Source organism: Somniosus microcephalus, unplaced genomic scaffold (assembly GCF_052327205.1).
Source record: "Somniosus microcephalus isolate GS21.2 unplaced genomic scaffold, FLI_Smic_1.0 unresolved_chr2, whole genome shotgun sequence".
NCBI classification, from domain to species: Eukaryota; Metazoa; Chordata; class Chondrichthyes; order Squaliformes; family Somniosidae; genus Somniosus; species Somniosus microcephalus.
Window position 1 is genome coordinate 16,495,693 of NW_028225180.1, and position 14,281 is coordinate 16,509,973.

At 48.8% G+C, this 14,281-nt stretch overlaps 1 protein-coding gene across 1 annotated transcript in view; it reads left to right on the forward strand.

The window, feature by feature from the left end:
• The window catches only part of LOC147092194 (cobalamin binding intrinsic factor-like), a 69,237-nt gene that overhangs the window by 15,557 nt on the left and 39,399 nt on the right, over positions 1–14,281 (forward strand). Inside the window, exons 4-5 of the mRNA XM_085975564.1 lie at positions 1,035–1,190; positions 2,554–2,720. Coding sequence (XP_085831690.1) covers positions 1,035–1,190; positions 2,554–2,720 — 323 coding nt within the window. The remainder of the gene's footprint in view (positions 1–1,034; positions 1,191–2,553; positions 2,721–14,281) is intronic.

Genomic DNA, 14,281 nt, shown 5'->3' on the forward strand with positions numbered 1-14,281 from the left:
CGTGGAGAGACTGGAGAAGCTGGAATTGTTCTCCTTAGAGCAGAGACGGTTAAGGGGAGATTGACCCGAATGGTACCAGGGATGAGGGACTTCAGTTACATGGAGAGTCTGGAGAAGCTGGGATTGTTCTCCTTGGAGCAGAGAAGGTTAAGGGGAGATTGACCAGAATGGTGCCAGGGATGAGGGACTTCAGTGATGTGGAGAGACTGGAGAAGCTGGGATTTTTCTCCTTAGAGCAGAGAAGGTTAAGGGGAGATTGACCAGAATGGTGCCAGGGATGAGGGACTTCAGTGATGTGGAGAGACTGGAGAAGCTGGGATTGTTCTCCTTAGAGCAGAGAAGGTAAAGAGGAGATTTAATGGAGATGTTCAAAATACTAAAGAGTTTTGATAGAGTAAATAAGGAGAAACTGTTTCCAGTGGCAGGAGGGTCGGTAACCAGAGGACACAGATTGAAAAACATAAGAAGTCGGAGCAGGAGTAGACCATTGGCTCTTCAAGCCTCCATTCCACCTTTCCGCTCTATCCCCATATCCCTTAATTCCCTTTGCTCCCCAAAATGTATCGACCTCTGTCTTGATAAGAATTGGCAAAAGAACCAGAGGGGGAGATGAGGAGAAATGCTTTAACGCAGTGAGTTGTTGTGATCTGGAATGCGCTGCCTGAAAGGGCGGTGGGAGCAGATTCAATAGGAACTTTCAAAAGGGGAATTGGAGAAATACTGGAAGAGGAAAAAGTTGCAGGGCTGTGGGGGAAAGAGCAGGCGGGAAGTGTGTGGGACTAATTGGATCGAATCTTTCAAAGAGCCGGCACAGGCTCGAGGGGCCGAGTGGCCTCCTTCTGCGCTGTGTGATCCTATGTAATGATGAAGCCCAGTCCCACTGCTGAGGAAGGGGTTGTGAGGTAGCGTGGGAGGCATCATGGAGTGGTGTTTGCAAAAGGATGGCTTAGTGGCGTTCAACCAACAATCCCCGGCGTTTCTCGATCTGAAAACCAGGGACCTAACGTTATTTCCCTCCCTCCCTCCACTCCCAGAACATAACGGATACCCTCTCACTACCTACTACCAGGTGGGCCTGGCTCTGCTGGGGCTCTGTAAGCAGGAATCCAGGATCAGCAAGACTGATGTCAAAATTTTCGCCTGGGCCGCAATGAACGACGGATTCACGTTTGGACACGAGCTCTCAGTGGGTGAGTAGAGCACATCTGGGTTGTCAGATGGAGAGAGAGAGGGGGGAGGGAGGGAGGGAGGGAGGTGGAGGGAGGGAGGGAAGGAGAAACAGAGGACTATAGAGAGCAATACATAGATGGAGAGGTGGAGAGACAGGGAGGGAGAGAGGGAGAAGGAGACAGCAAGACTGACCGACAGACAGAGAGAGAGAGATGGACAGACAGACAGAGGGACGGAGAGAGATGGACAGACAGACAGAGAGACAGAGAGAGAGAGAGAGAGATGGACAGACAGACAGAGGGACGGAGAGAGAGAGAGAGATGGACAGACAGACAGAGAGACAGAGAGAGAGAGAGAGAGATGGACAGACAGACAGAGGGATGGAGAGAGACAGAGACGGAGAGAGACAGAGAGAGAGCGAGACACAGAGGGACAGAGGGAAAGAGAGAGAGATGGAGTGAGACACAGAGAGAGGGACAGAGAGAGAGAGAGACAGAGTGAGACACAGAGAGAGGGACACAGAGAGAGAGAGACGGAGTGAGACACAGAGAGAGGGACAGAGAGAGAGAGAGACGGAGTGAGACACAGAGAGAGGGACAGAGAGAGAGAGAGACGGAGTGAGACACAGAGAGAGGGACAGAGAGAGAGAGAGACAGAGTGAGACACAGAGAGAGGGACAGAGAGAGAGAGAGATGGAGTGAGACACAGAGAGAGGGACAGAGAGAGAGAGAGACAGAGTGAGACACAGAGAGAGGGACAGAGAGAGAGAGAGACGGAGTGAGACACAGAGAGAGGGACAGAGAGAGAGAGAGACGGAGTGAGACACAGAGAGAGGGACAGAGAGAGAGAGAGACGGAGTGAGACACAGAGAGAGAGCGAGACACAGAGGGACAGACAGAGGGACAGAGAGAGAGAGAGAGAGAGACGGAGTGAGACACAGAGAGGGGGACGGACAGGGGGACAGAGAGAGAGAGAGACAGAGACGGAGTGAGACACAGAGAGGGGGACGGACAGAGAGAGAGAGACAGAGACGGAGAGAGAGAGAGTGAGACACAGAGAGAGGGACAGACAGAGGGACAGAGAGAGAGAGACAGAGACGGAGAGAGACAGAGAGAGGGGGACGGACAGGGGGACAGAGAGAGAGAGAGAGAGAGACAGACAGACAGACAGAGAGAAAGTTAGATTGAGAGATGACTGGCAAGACAGACAGATAGAATAATATGTAGAATGATAGATGGATGGATAGATTCACCCAGAGAAAAAGCTAGCCTTGACTCAGGCTGTCTCTCCACTAGACACGGGCTGGGCGTTCCCTTTAACCAGGCTGTCTCTCCACTAGACACGGGCTGGGCGTCCCCTTTAACCAGTCTGTCTCTCCACTAGACACGGTTGCTATTGCTGCCCTGGCCTTCAGCTGTCTCCAGCAGGGACACTACAAGTCGCAGGAGTTGATCAGGAACGCCTTGATCAAGCTGACCTTGCAACTGTACTGTGCCAAGACAGATCTGGGGACCATCGGGAATCTGTACAGCACTGGGCTGGCCATGCAGGTAAGTGGAGCAGCATCCCGTCCCCGGACTGACATCAGCATTCATCAGAGAGGGAAGCAAGGAGAGAGGGAGAGGGAGGGAGAGAGGAAGGAGAGAGAGAGAGAGAGAGAGAGAGAGAGAGAGAGAGAGTGTGAGGGGGGAGAGAGAGGGAGAGAGGGAGAGAGAGAGGGTGAGGGGAGAGGGAGAGAGGGAGGGAGGGAGAGAGGGAGGGAGGGAGGAAGAGAGAGAGGGAGAGAGAGAGGGGGAGGGAGGGAGAGATATTATCCTCCTTAGAGCAGAGAAGGTTAAGGGGAGACTTAATAGGGGTGTTCAAAATCCTAAAGGGTTTGATGGAGTAAATAAGGAGGAATTGTTTCCAGTGGCAGGAGGGTCGATAACCAGAGGACACAGAGTGAAGATAATCGGCCAAAGAACCAGAGGGGGAGATGAGGAGAAATGTTTTTACGCAGCGAGTTGTTGTGATCTGGAATGCGCTGCCTGAAAGGGCGGTGGGAGCAGATTCAACAGGAACTTTCAAAAGGGAATTTGATAAATACTTGAAGAGGAAAATTGGCAGGGCGATGGGGTAAGAGCGGGGAGGGAGGGGAGTGAGGGACGAATCGGATCGAATCTTTCAAAGAGCCGGCACTGCACGATGGGCCGAGTGGCCTCCTCATGCGCCGTGAGACTCTAGGATTCTGACGAAAGACTTGCATTTATACAACGCCTTTCATGACCTCAGGATGTCCCAAAGAGCTCCACAGGATGAAGGAATTAAAAGAATGGATCAAAGAATGAAAGATTTCCCAATTATTACAAAGTATTTACAGCACTGTGTCGGTCATCCATCATCACGGTGCTCGCTGAGCTAGATTGGCTCCCGGTTAAGCAACACCTCGATTTCAACATTTTCATTCTTGTTTTCAAATTCCTCCATGGCCTCACCCCTTCCCTATCTCTGTAACCTCCTCCAGCCCCTACAACTCTCCCTATCTCTGTAAACTCCCCCAGCCCCTACAACCCTCCCTATCTCTGTAACCTCCTCCAGCCCTACAACCCTCCCTATCTCTGTAACCTCCTCCAGCCCCTACAACTCTCCCTATCTCTGTAACCTCCTCCAGCCCCTACAACCCTCCCTATCTCTGTAAACTCGTCCAGCCCCTACAACCCTCCCTATCTCTGTAACCTCCTCCAGCCCTACAACCCTCCCTATCTCTGTAACCTCCTCCAGCCCCTACAACGCTCCCTATCTCTGTAACCTCCTCCAGCCCCTACAACCCTCCCTGTAAAGTCCGCGCCTCAATGATACACGGACTTCGGGAGAACAGTTTAACAGGTACTTTACTGAACAAGAGGCAGCTTGAAACTGAAACTACAGAAGCCTGTGTAGTGTCCATGTGTAGATAAAGACACTGAAGACAGGAGTTGGTTCATAGGTATTTACTAAGCAAGTCTGGGGTGGGTTTCTAAAGGATATACACAATACACAGGCTTATATAGCCCAAGTGGCAATTACCGGCATTACGCACACCTGGGGCTCTTAAAGGCACATACACCATAATTGCTCTTAAAGGCACATACACCACAATTCCTCCCCTTCTAGCTAACTAGTACATCATATTTTAAGTAATTATTAATTACATGTTATATGCAAAATAATATACATTGCTGTATTAATTAATTACAAGTTAGTCTCTCAGGAGGCTTCCTGACTCGGTCCGGATAACGCCTCGGGGGTGTAGTAGTTTCTGGTGGTGTAGTAGGTTCTTCTGGCAAGGCTGATTCGGCTTGAAGGCCAGTGTCGGGTTCATCGGGCTCCAGTATCACCGGATCGGAGGTAGATATGGGTATCTCTACTTCATCGTTAGATGTATAGTGTGGTGGTGCAGGTTGTCCCTTTTCGGATGACTTGATGATTTGGTCAGCATGGCGCCTTATTATGCTGTCTCCGATGTCCACGGTATACATCAGTGGTCCTAATCGTGTGCAGATAGTTCCAGGCTGCCATTTCTCGGTACGGTAGTCCCGGGCCAAAACCGGCTGGCCTATCTGGAAGGCCCTAGTTGGCCTTTCATTCATGCCCTGAAACTGCCGGTTCTCCACGTCCCTTCGGATGTTGGGCTTGACCAAATCCAGCCGGCATCTTAGGTTTCTATTGTAGAACATCATGGCGGGAGTTTGGTTAGTAACCATATGTGTTGCATTCCTATATGCAAATAAGAAGTTATCCACCTTGTGCTGAAGTTTTATGTCTTCATTACCCATGGCCTTTATGGCCTTCTTGAAGGTCTGGACAAACCTTTCAGCCAATCCATTGGTGGCGGGATGGTATGGGGCGGACGTGTAGTGCTTTACCCCATTGTTCTTTAAGAACTTTCTGAATTCTTCGGACACAAATTGCGGTCCATTATCAGAACATATCTGCTCCGGCAGCCCATTCCTGGCAAATATGGTCCTTAATACTGTGATGGTTTTTTCCGTGGTGGTGGAGGACATCCTTATTACCTCCGGCCACTTGGAGTGTGCATCAACTGCGATTAAGAACATTGAGTCCATAAATGGACCAGCAAAGTCGATGTGCACCCTTTGCCAGGGAGATGAGGGCCACTCCCATGGATGTAGAGGGGCCTGTGGCAGAGCATTTTGGACCTTCTGGCATCCTAGGCAGCTCTTGGTCATGTCTTCGATGTCTCCATCGATACCTGGCCACCATACAAACGCCCTAGCTAGGTTCTTCATTTTCACTCCACCCAGATGCCCCTCGTGAAGCTCCTTTAGCACTTTATCCTGGAGTTTGGGTGGAATCACCACTCTGGATCCACACATCAAGGTTCCTCGGCACACTGACAGCTGTTCTCTTCTTTGCGAGAATGCTGGCAACAGTGGTTCGCCATGTGCTGGCCATCCCTTCACTGTTAAATCGTAGACCCGTGAGAGAGTAGGGTCATTTCTTGTCTCCCTTTCAATGGCAGAATTTGTCACCGGTAGACATTCCACTATGGTAGAGTGGAATATCTCTACTGGGTCTACTGTAGGTGCCTCTTCTATCGTTGGCAACGGTAGGCGTGATAAACCGTCAGCATTCCCATGCTGTTTTGACCCTTTGTATTCAATGTTGTATTGGTGTGCCCCTAGAAAAAGGGACCACCTCTGTAGTCTTTGTGCCGTCATAATGGGGACACCTTTTTTAGGGTTGAATATGGAGATGAGGGGTTGATGGTCAGCCAGCAAGGTAAATTTTTGTCCGTGTAGGTAATGGTTGAATTTCTTCACTCCCCATACCAGGCTGAGTGCTTCCCTGTCTATCTGGGCATAGTTACGCTCAGCTGAGTTCAATGAGCGTGACACATAAGCTACCGGCCGTTCCGAGCCATCAGGGAATCTATGGGACAATACCGCTCCTATGCCGTAAGGGGATGCATCGCACGCCAATCTGATTGGTAGTGATGGGTTGTAATGAGCCAAAATTTTCTCGGATGTGATTAAGTCTTTACATTTATGGAAGGCACGTTTACAGTCTTCGTTCCATTTCCAAATTACTCCTGTCTGTAGAAGATCATTAAGAGGGTGTAGAATAGTTGATAAGTTCGCTAAAAATTTATGATAGTAATTTATTAATCCCAGGAATGACCTTAATTGTGAAACATTTTCAGGTGCTGGGGCTTTTATAACTGCTTCAATTTTTTCAGGTGACTTATGCAACCCTTCCTTATTAATTATTTGGCCACAATATGATATCTGATTTTGGAAAAATTCGCACTTGGGGCGATTTGCTCGTAGGCCTCGTTCTTTCAGCCTAGTGAGCACCTGCTCCAAATTGGCAAGGTGCTCGTTGTCGTTTTCTCCTGTTATAAGGATGTCGTCTAGGTAGCATTGAGTCCCCGGAATCCCTTGCAGGACTTGCTCCATAGCTCTTTGCCAGATAGCTGGAGCTGATGCTATTCCAAAAACCAGTCGATTGTACTGGTACAGGCCTTTGTGTGTGTTTATTGTGAGATACTTTTTAGAGGTCTCCTCAACCTCCATCTGTAGATATGCCTGTGCCAAGTCAATTTTTGTGAAACGTTTCCCTCCGGATAGTGAGGCGAAAATATCTTCTATCCTCGGAAGAGGATACTGTACCGTGTGAAGGACCGGGTTTACAGTCACCTTAAAGTCCCCACAGATGCGAATTGTTTTCTGTTCCTCAGAGTTATTTTTCAATGTTTTTTTCATGACTGGAACGATGGGTGTTGCCCATTCGCTCCAATCTATTTTGGATAATACGCCTGCCTTTTCCAAATTCTTCAGCTCTGCCTCGACTGCCGGACGTATTGCGTATGGCACCGGTCTTGCCTTAAAAAATTTTGGAATTGCTGTATCTTCCACTTTTATTGAGGCGGTGATGCCTTTCAAGGTTCCTAGTTTCTCTTGAAACACTTCTTTGGCGTTGGCCAAGATGTCTTTTAATCGTTCAGGTATGATGTCATCATTGTTTTTTTCCTTACTGGTCACCGTCAGTGCCTGAATGGAGTCCCAACAACGGTGGACCACCATCTTGTAGAATGTATAAATACAACTTTTGTATTTCTTTGCCGTTGTATACCACAGGCACCCTTATTTTTCCTTTGGGGTAGACTTTCTGCCCCGTATATGTTTTTAAGATAATGGATGTGTCTTTTAGAGGTATATGCGAAAATAGCCTCTCGTAATCTCGTCGATTTATTACGGTTAGAGCTGATCCTGTATCTAGCTCCATTTTAACTGGGGACCCTGCTATTGTGAGGGTAACCCAAATGTTTTGGTAATCCTCTTTGGCAAGTACATTATGTAATTTGAGACAGCTTAGTCTCTTGTTTCCGGAGTCGCTATCGCTATTCTGGTCTTCGGAGCTATTGTCCGTCATCATTTGTACCTTCCTGTACTTTTCTTTATTGATTTTTTGTTTTCTGTCAGTGGATTTATTTTGTCCAGATTGGCATACCCGTGCAATGTGTCCAATCTTACCACATTGCCTGCATGCTTTGCCCTTGAACCAGCAGTCCCTCTGGTTATGGGTGGATCTGCCGCAGCGATAACATCTTCCGAACTCCTGTGTCATTTTATGGGTGCCGAAGTCCTGTGTCTCTTGTTGTATCTCTGCAGCTCCTTTTGCTGCTGCTTCGTATGATACAGCCATACTGAAAGCTTTGTCCAATGTTAAATCATTTTCAGAAAGCAGTCTTTTTTGTGTTCCTTCACTTAAGAGACCGCAAACAAATTTGTCTCGAAGATAATCCGATAGTCCTGCTCCGAATTGGCAGTACTTTGATAGCTTTCTTAATTCGGTTAGGTAATCAGCGTTACTTTCATTCTTGTGTTGATTTCTCTTGAAGAACTTGAATCGTTCCGCTATCAGTAGCGGTGTTGGGTTTAAATGCTCCTGCAGGGTATCAACAATTTCTTTAAAAGTCTTGTCCTTTGGTTTGGCTGGAGTGATTAAATTTCGTAACAGCCCGTATGTCTTCGCGCCCATTAAGTTCAGAAATACTGAAGCTTTTTTTTCATCTGTTATTCCATTTGCAGTGCAATAAACCTCTACTCTTTCCACTTATGTGGTCCAATCTTCTATTTCGCCATCAAAAGCCTCAATATTACCAGATTTAGGCATTTCAGAAAAGATATGGCGCTTCCCGCGCTTTTTTTTTTCTCTCTCTCTGTAGCAACGATATGGCGCTTCCCGCGCTTTCCCGCCGCTGCTACCGATAACAACGCTGTTTTACTGTGGTTTCCGTTTATTCACTGTTGGAGACTCGTTCCCGACGGAGGTCTAAACGCTGACCTGCTTGCCGCGCCGGCCGTCTGTCGAGTGCACCCTCCCAGTCCGTTATTGCTTGCCTCCGATTTTGCTGCCTGTCTCAGCTGTAGAGCCCGCCGCTGGAGCTCCAGCCTGACGCCCAGGAAGGATTAGCGCAGTACCTGTCACCAGCTTGGCCAGCTGGTGAAACCACAGTTTCTCTTACTTCCTTGAGTCTTCTGGACGCTGGAGGAATCGATGTCCTTGAGGTGCTGCCGAATTGCAGGTAAGTCCGTTTCCACTTCGTCGCCACTGTAGTGTCCGTGTGTAGATAAAGACACTGAAGACAGGAGTTGGTTCATAGGTATTTACTAAGCAAGTCTGGGGGGGGTTTCTAAAGGATATACACAATACACAGGCTTATATAGCCCAAGTGGCAATTACCGGCATTACGCACACCTGGGGCTCTTAAAGGCACATACACCATAATTGCTTTTAAAGGCACATACACCACAGCCTGCTAGGGCCTTTTATACAGGGGTGGTCACTGCCGGTACTGCAGTCTAAGACCAGTTATTCCCTTAAAGGTACATACACAACAATTCCTCCCCTTTTAGATAAACAGTACATAACATTCATTTAACAACTAAATAATAACTAATTACAATTACAATTTTCTCAGTAATATATACATCAACTGAAATAGTCATTTATAAGTTCAGTCTTTGAGGAGGCTTCCTGATCCGGACTGGATAGCGCCTTTCTCGAGTATCCTGTTCTGGCGGTGGAGTCAATTCTGGCTCATTGTCATTGGTTGGTTCGTCAGCTTCCAATACCCCTGCTTCTGAGGTAGACGCAATCTGTACTTCGGGCTCATTACCAGGTGCACATGCTTGTGGTACAGGTTTGGCTTGTTCCTGTGACTCTAGAATCTGGTCAGCATGGCGTCTCACGATGCTCTCTCCAACGTCCACTGTGTACATTAGTGGTCCCTGCTGTGTGCATATCGTTCCTGGCTGCCATTTTTCTGTTCGGTAGTCACGGGCCAAGACTGGTTGCCCTATCTTGAAGCTCCTGGTTGGCTTCTCATTTATGTGCTGAAACTGCTTATCCTCAACATCTCGTCTTATGTTTGGTTTGAGCAAATCCAAGCGACATCTTAGTCTCCGGTTGAAAAACAGTACGGCTGGAGTTTGGTTGGTTACTGCATGTGTCGCATTCCGGTAAGCAAACAGGAAGTTATCCACCTTGTGTTGCAGTGGTATGTCGTCATTATACATTGCCTTTATGGCCTTTTTAAAGGTCTGAACAAACCTCTCAGCCAATCCATTTGTGTCGGGATGATATGGGGCAGATGTGTAATGTTTCACCCCTTTATTCTTCAGGAACCTCCGGAAATCCTCAGACACAAACTGTGGGCCATTGTCGGAACAGATCTGTTCTGGTAACCCATTCCTGGCGAAGATGGTCCTTAGGACTGCAATAGTTTTCTCCGTGGTGGTGGAGGACATTTTAATGACCTCTGGCCATTTCGAATGGGCGTCCACAGCGATTAGAAACATGGACCAGCGAAATCAATGTGTACCCGTTGCCATGGAGATGAGGGCCACTCCCATGGATGTAGCGGGGCCTGTGGTGGAGCGTTTTGGACCTTCTGGCATCCTGTGCATCTCTTGGTCATATCCTCGATTTCTTTATCGAGTCCCGGCCACCACACAAACGCCCTGGCTAGGCTCTTCATTTTTACCCCTCCCAGATGACCCTCGTGAAGCTCATTGAGTACTCTATCTCTCAACTTGGGTGGAATTACCACTCGGGATCCACACATCAAGGTTCCCTGGCACACTGACAGCTGTTCCTTCCTTGGCGAGAATGCTGGCAACAGTGAGTCGCCATATGCTGGTCATCGCTTCACCATCAAATCATAGACCCGAGAGAGTGTCGGGTCATTTCGGGTTTCCTTCTCAATACTTGCGTTTGTAACAGGCAAACATTCGACTATGGTCGCATGGAATATCTCCACAGGGTCCACTGCAGGTGCTTCTTCCGCCGTAGGCAACGGTAGGCGCGACAGCCCATCAGCATTTCCATGTTGTTTCGTACCTTTGTACTCTATGTCATACTGATGTGCCCCTAGAAAAAGTGACCATCTTTGCAGCCGTTGCGCTGTCATCACCGGAACGCCCTTCTTTGGGTTAAAAATTGAGACCAGGGGTTGATGATCAGTCAGTAGGGTGAATTTCTGCCCGTGCAGATAGTGATTGAACTTCTTCACCCCCCACACCAGGCTGAGGGCCTCCCTGTCAATCTGGGCGTAGTTACGCTCGGCTGAGGTTAGCGAGCGCGATGCAAAGGCTATTGGCCTCTCTGAACCGTCACAGAATTTGTGTGACAGCACCGCTCCAATGCCGTAAAGTGACGCATCACATGCCAACCGAATCGGTAGTGTTGGGTTGTAGTGGGCCAATACTTCTTTTGAAGTGATTTGGCATTTACATTCCTGAAAGGCACGCTTACACTCATCACTCCATTTCCATGTTACACCAGTTTGAAGGAGGGCGTTCAGTGGGTGCAGAATTGTAGATAAATTCGGCAAGAACTTATGGTAGTAGTTCACCAACCCAAGGAACGACCTCAGTTGCGACACATTTTCTGGTGCTGGAGCCTTGACTACAGCCTCAATCTTGTCCGGCGACTTATGCAACCCTTCCTCATCAATCATGTGGCCACAATACGAGATTTGTCTCCTGAAGAACTCGCATTTGGGGCGGTTGGCTCGTAGCCCATATTCCTGCAATCTCGTGAGCACCTGTTCCAGGTTGGCAAGGTGTTCATTGTCATTTTCGCCCGTAACCAGGATGTCGTCCAAATAACACTGGGTCCCCGGGATCCCTTGCAGGACTTGTTCCATTGCCCTCTGCCAAATAGCCGGGGCTGATGCTAGCCCAAATACCAGTCGGTTGTACTGGTAAAGGCCTTTGTGAGTGTTTATCGTGAGGTATTTCCTAGATGCTTCTTCCACCTCCATTTGTAGATACGCTTGAGCCAGGTCAATCTTTGTAAAACGTTTCCCTCCAGATAGTGAGGCGAAAATATCTTCTATCCGCGGAAGCGGATACTTTACTGTGTGCAGGACTGGGTTCACAGTCACCTTGAAGTCCCCACAGATGCGAACCTTCCTTGGCTCCCCAGGCGTGCTGCTCAATGCTTTCTTCATTACAGGAGCGATGGGTGTGGCCCACTCGCTTCAGTCCACCTTAGACAGCACCCCCGAATGCTCCAGACTCTCCAGTTCAGCTTCCACAGCTGGGCGTATCGCGTATGGCACCGGTCTGGCCTTGAAAAATTTTGGGGTTGCGTTATCCTCAATCTTTATGGTTGCCTTTACTCCTTTTCGAGTCCCAATCCTTGTTGGAACACCTCTTCCGCGTCAGATAGAATTTGTGACAGACGTCCAGGTGCGACGTCATCATCATTTTTGTCAGTCGCAGTTAGTGCCAGGATGGAATGCCAATCCAATTGTAGTCTTCGGATCCATTCACGTCCCAATAATGGTGGTCCTCCATCTCGTAGTATATACATGTATAGTTTCTGTGTTTCCTTTCCGTTATATTCAACTGGCACCCTTATTTTTCCTCTGGGGTAGATCTTTTGCCCCGTGTATGTCTTCAATACAATGGATGTGTCCTTTAAGGGTATGTGTGAGAATAGCCGCTCATAGTCTTGTCAATTCATGACAGTTAGGGCTGATCCTGTGTCCAATTCCATCTTCACTGGGGACCCTGCTATCATGAGGGTGACCCAAATGGTTCGGTGATCTTCTTTTGCTATCATGTTGTGTAACTTTAAACAACTTAGTCGCCTGCTCCCGGAGTCCTTATCACTCTCCTGATCTTCAGAACTACTATCTGTCAGTTTCTTTACTTTCCTGTACTGTTCTTTAGTAGTTCTTGTCATGTTGGTCTTCTTTCCCGACCTGCAGACTCTTGCTATATGTCCCATTTTCCTGCATTGCCTGCATATTTTGTCTTTAAACCAGCAGTCCTTCTGCTCATGGGTTGTTCTGTCGCAGCGATAGCACTTTTCGGCTCCATACGCCATTTCGTTAGCGCTGTATTCTTGTGGTTTCTGTTGTATTTCCGCAGCTCCCCGTGCTGCTGCTTCGTAGGATACTACCACACTGAAAGCCTGTTCTAGCGTCAGGTCCTTTTTTGAAAGTAGTCGTTTCTGGGTTCCTTCACTCTGGAGCCCGCAGACAAACTTATCCCGTAAGGTGTCTGCCAGTCCTGCTCCGAACTGGCAGTGCTTCGATAACTTGCGTAGTTCCGTAAGATAGTCAGCATTGCTCTCATCTTTGTGCTGGTTTCTTTTATGGAACTTCAATCTTTCTGCTATCAGCAGTGGTGTAGGGCTTAGGTGTTCCTGTAAGATATGAACAATCTCCTCAAAGGTTTTCTCCATTGGTTTAGCTGGGGTAATTAAATTCCGCAATAGGCCGTACGTATTCGCACCCATCAGATTTAATAATACCGACGCCCTCTTTCCATCGGCCACCTCATTTGCCTTGCAGTACACTTCAATTCTTTCCACATACGTGGTCCAGTGTTCTACCTCATTGTCGAAAGCAGTGATACAGCCACTTTTCGGCATCTTGGGCGATTTAAAATGGCGCCTACCGCACTTTTGCTTCTTCCCCAATGGAATAAAATGGCGCCTCCCGCGCATTTGCTTCTTCCCCAACGGGATAAAATGGCGCCTCCCGCGCTTTTGCTTCTTCCCCTTACTGCCACACTGCTCCTAGCGTTCTATGGGGTAATGGCGGCGACCCGCAGCTTCGGCGCGTCTCGCTTTCCTTCCCCCCCCGTTTGGTTTCTCTCCGCTGTCCTGTTCTCGAGCACCGACCGCGCCCTGTGCGCTCCACCCTCTCTCTCTTGTTTTCTTTTCCCAGCGACGCTGCGCGGCCTGATTTGTAGAGCCGCTCGATGCAGCTTGAGCCCGCCGCAGTCCGGAAAGGTCAGCGCGCTACCTGCTGCCAGCACGATTCGCTGGAACCACAGTCTCGCCCACAATTCTCCAAACACCGATGGATTCTTTGGGCGGTTGCCCTCGGTCGACGCCTGTTGCTCAGACTACGACCTTCCAGGACCTTCCTTTCAGGCGAGATCCCCGTGAGATGATGCCACATTGCAGGTGAGTTCGAACTTACTCGTCGCCACTGTAAAGTCCGCGCCTCAATGATACACGGACTTCGGGAGAACAGTTTAACAGGTGCTTTACTGAACAAGAGGCAGCTTGAAACTGAAACTACAGAAGCCTGCTAGGGCCTTTTATACACGGGTGGTCACTGCCGGTACTGCAGTCTAAGACCAGTTTTTCCCTTAAAGGTACATACACAACACTCCCTATCTCTGTAACATCCTCCAGCCTTACAACCCTCCCTATCTCTGTAATCTCCTCCAGCCCTACAACACTCCCTATCTCTGTAACCTCCTCCAGCCCCTACAACCCTCCCTATCTCTGTAACCTCCTCCAGCCCCTACAACCCTCCCTATCTCTGTAACCTCCTTCAGCCCCTACAACCCTCCCTATCTCTGTAATTTTAACCAGTCCCTACAACCCTCCCTATCTCTGTAACCTTCTCCAGCCCTGCAACCCTCCCTATCTCTGTAACCTCCTCCAGCCCCTACAACTCTCCCTATCTCTGTAACCTCCTCCAGCCCCTAAAACCCTCCCTATCTCTGTAACCTCCTCCAGCCCCTACACCCCTCCCTATCTCTGTAACCTCCTCCAGCCCCTACAACCCTCCCTACCTCTGAAACCTCCTCCA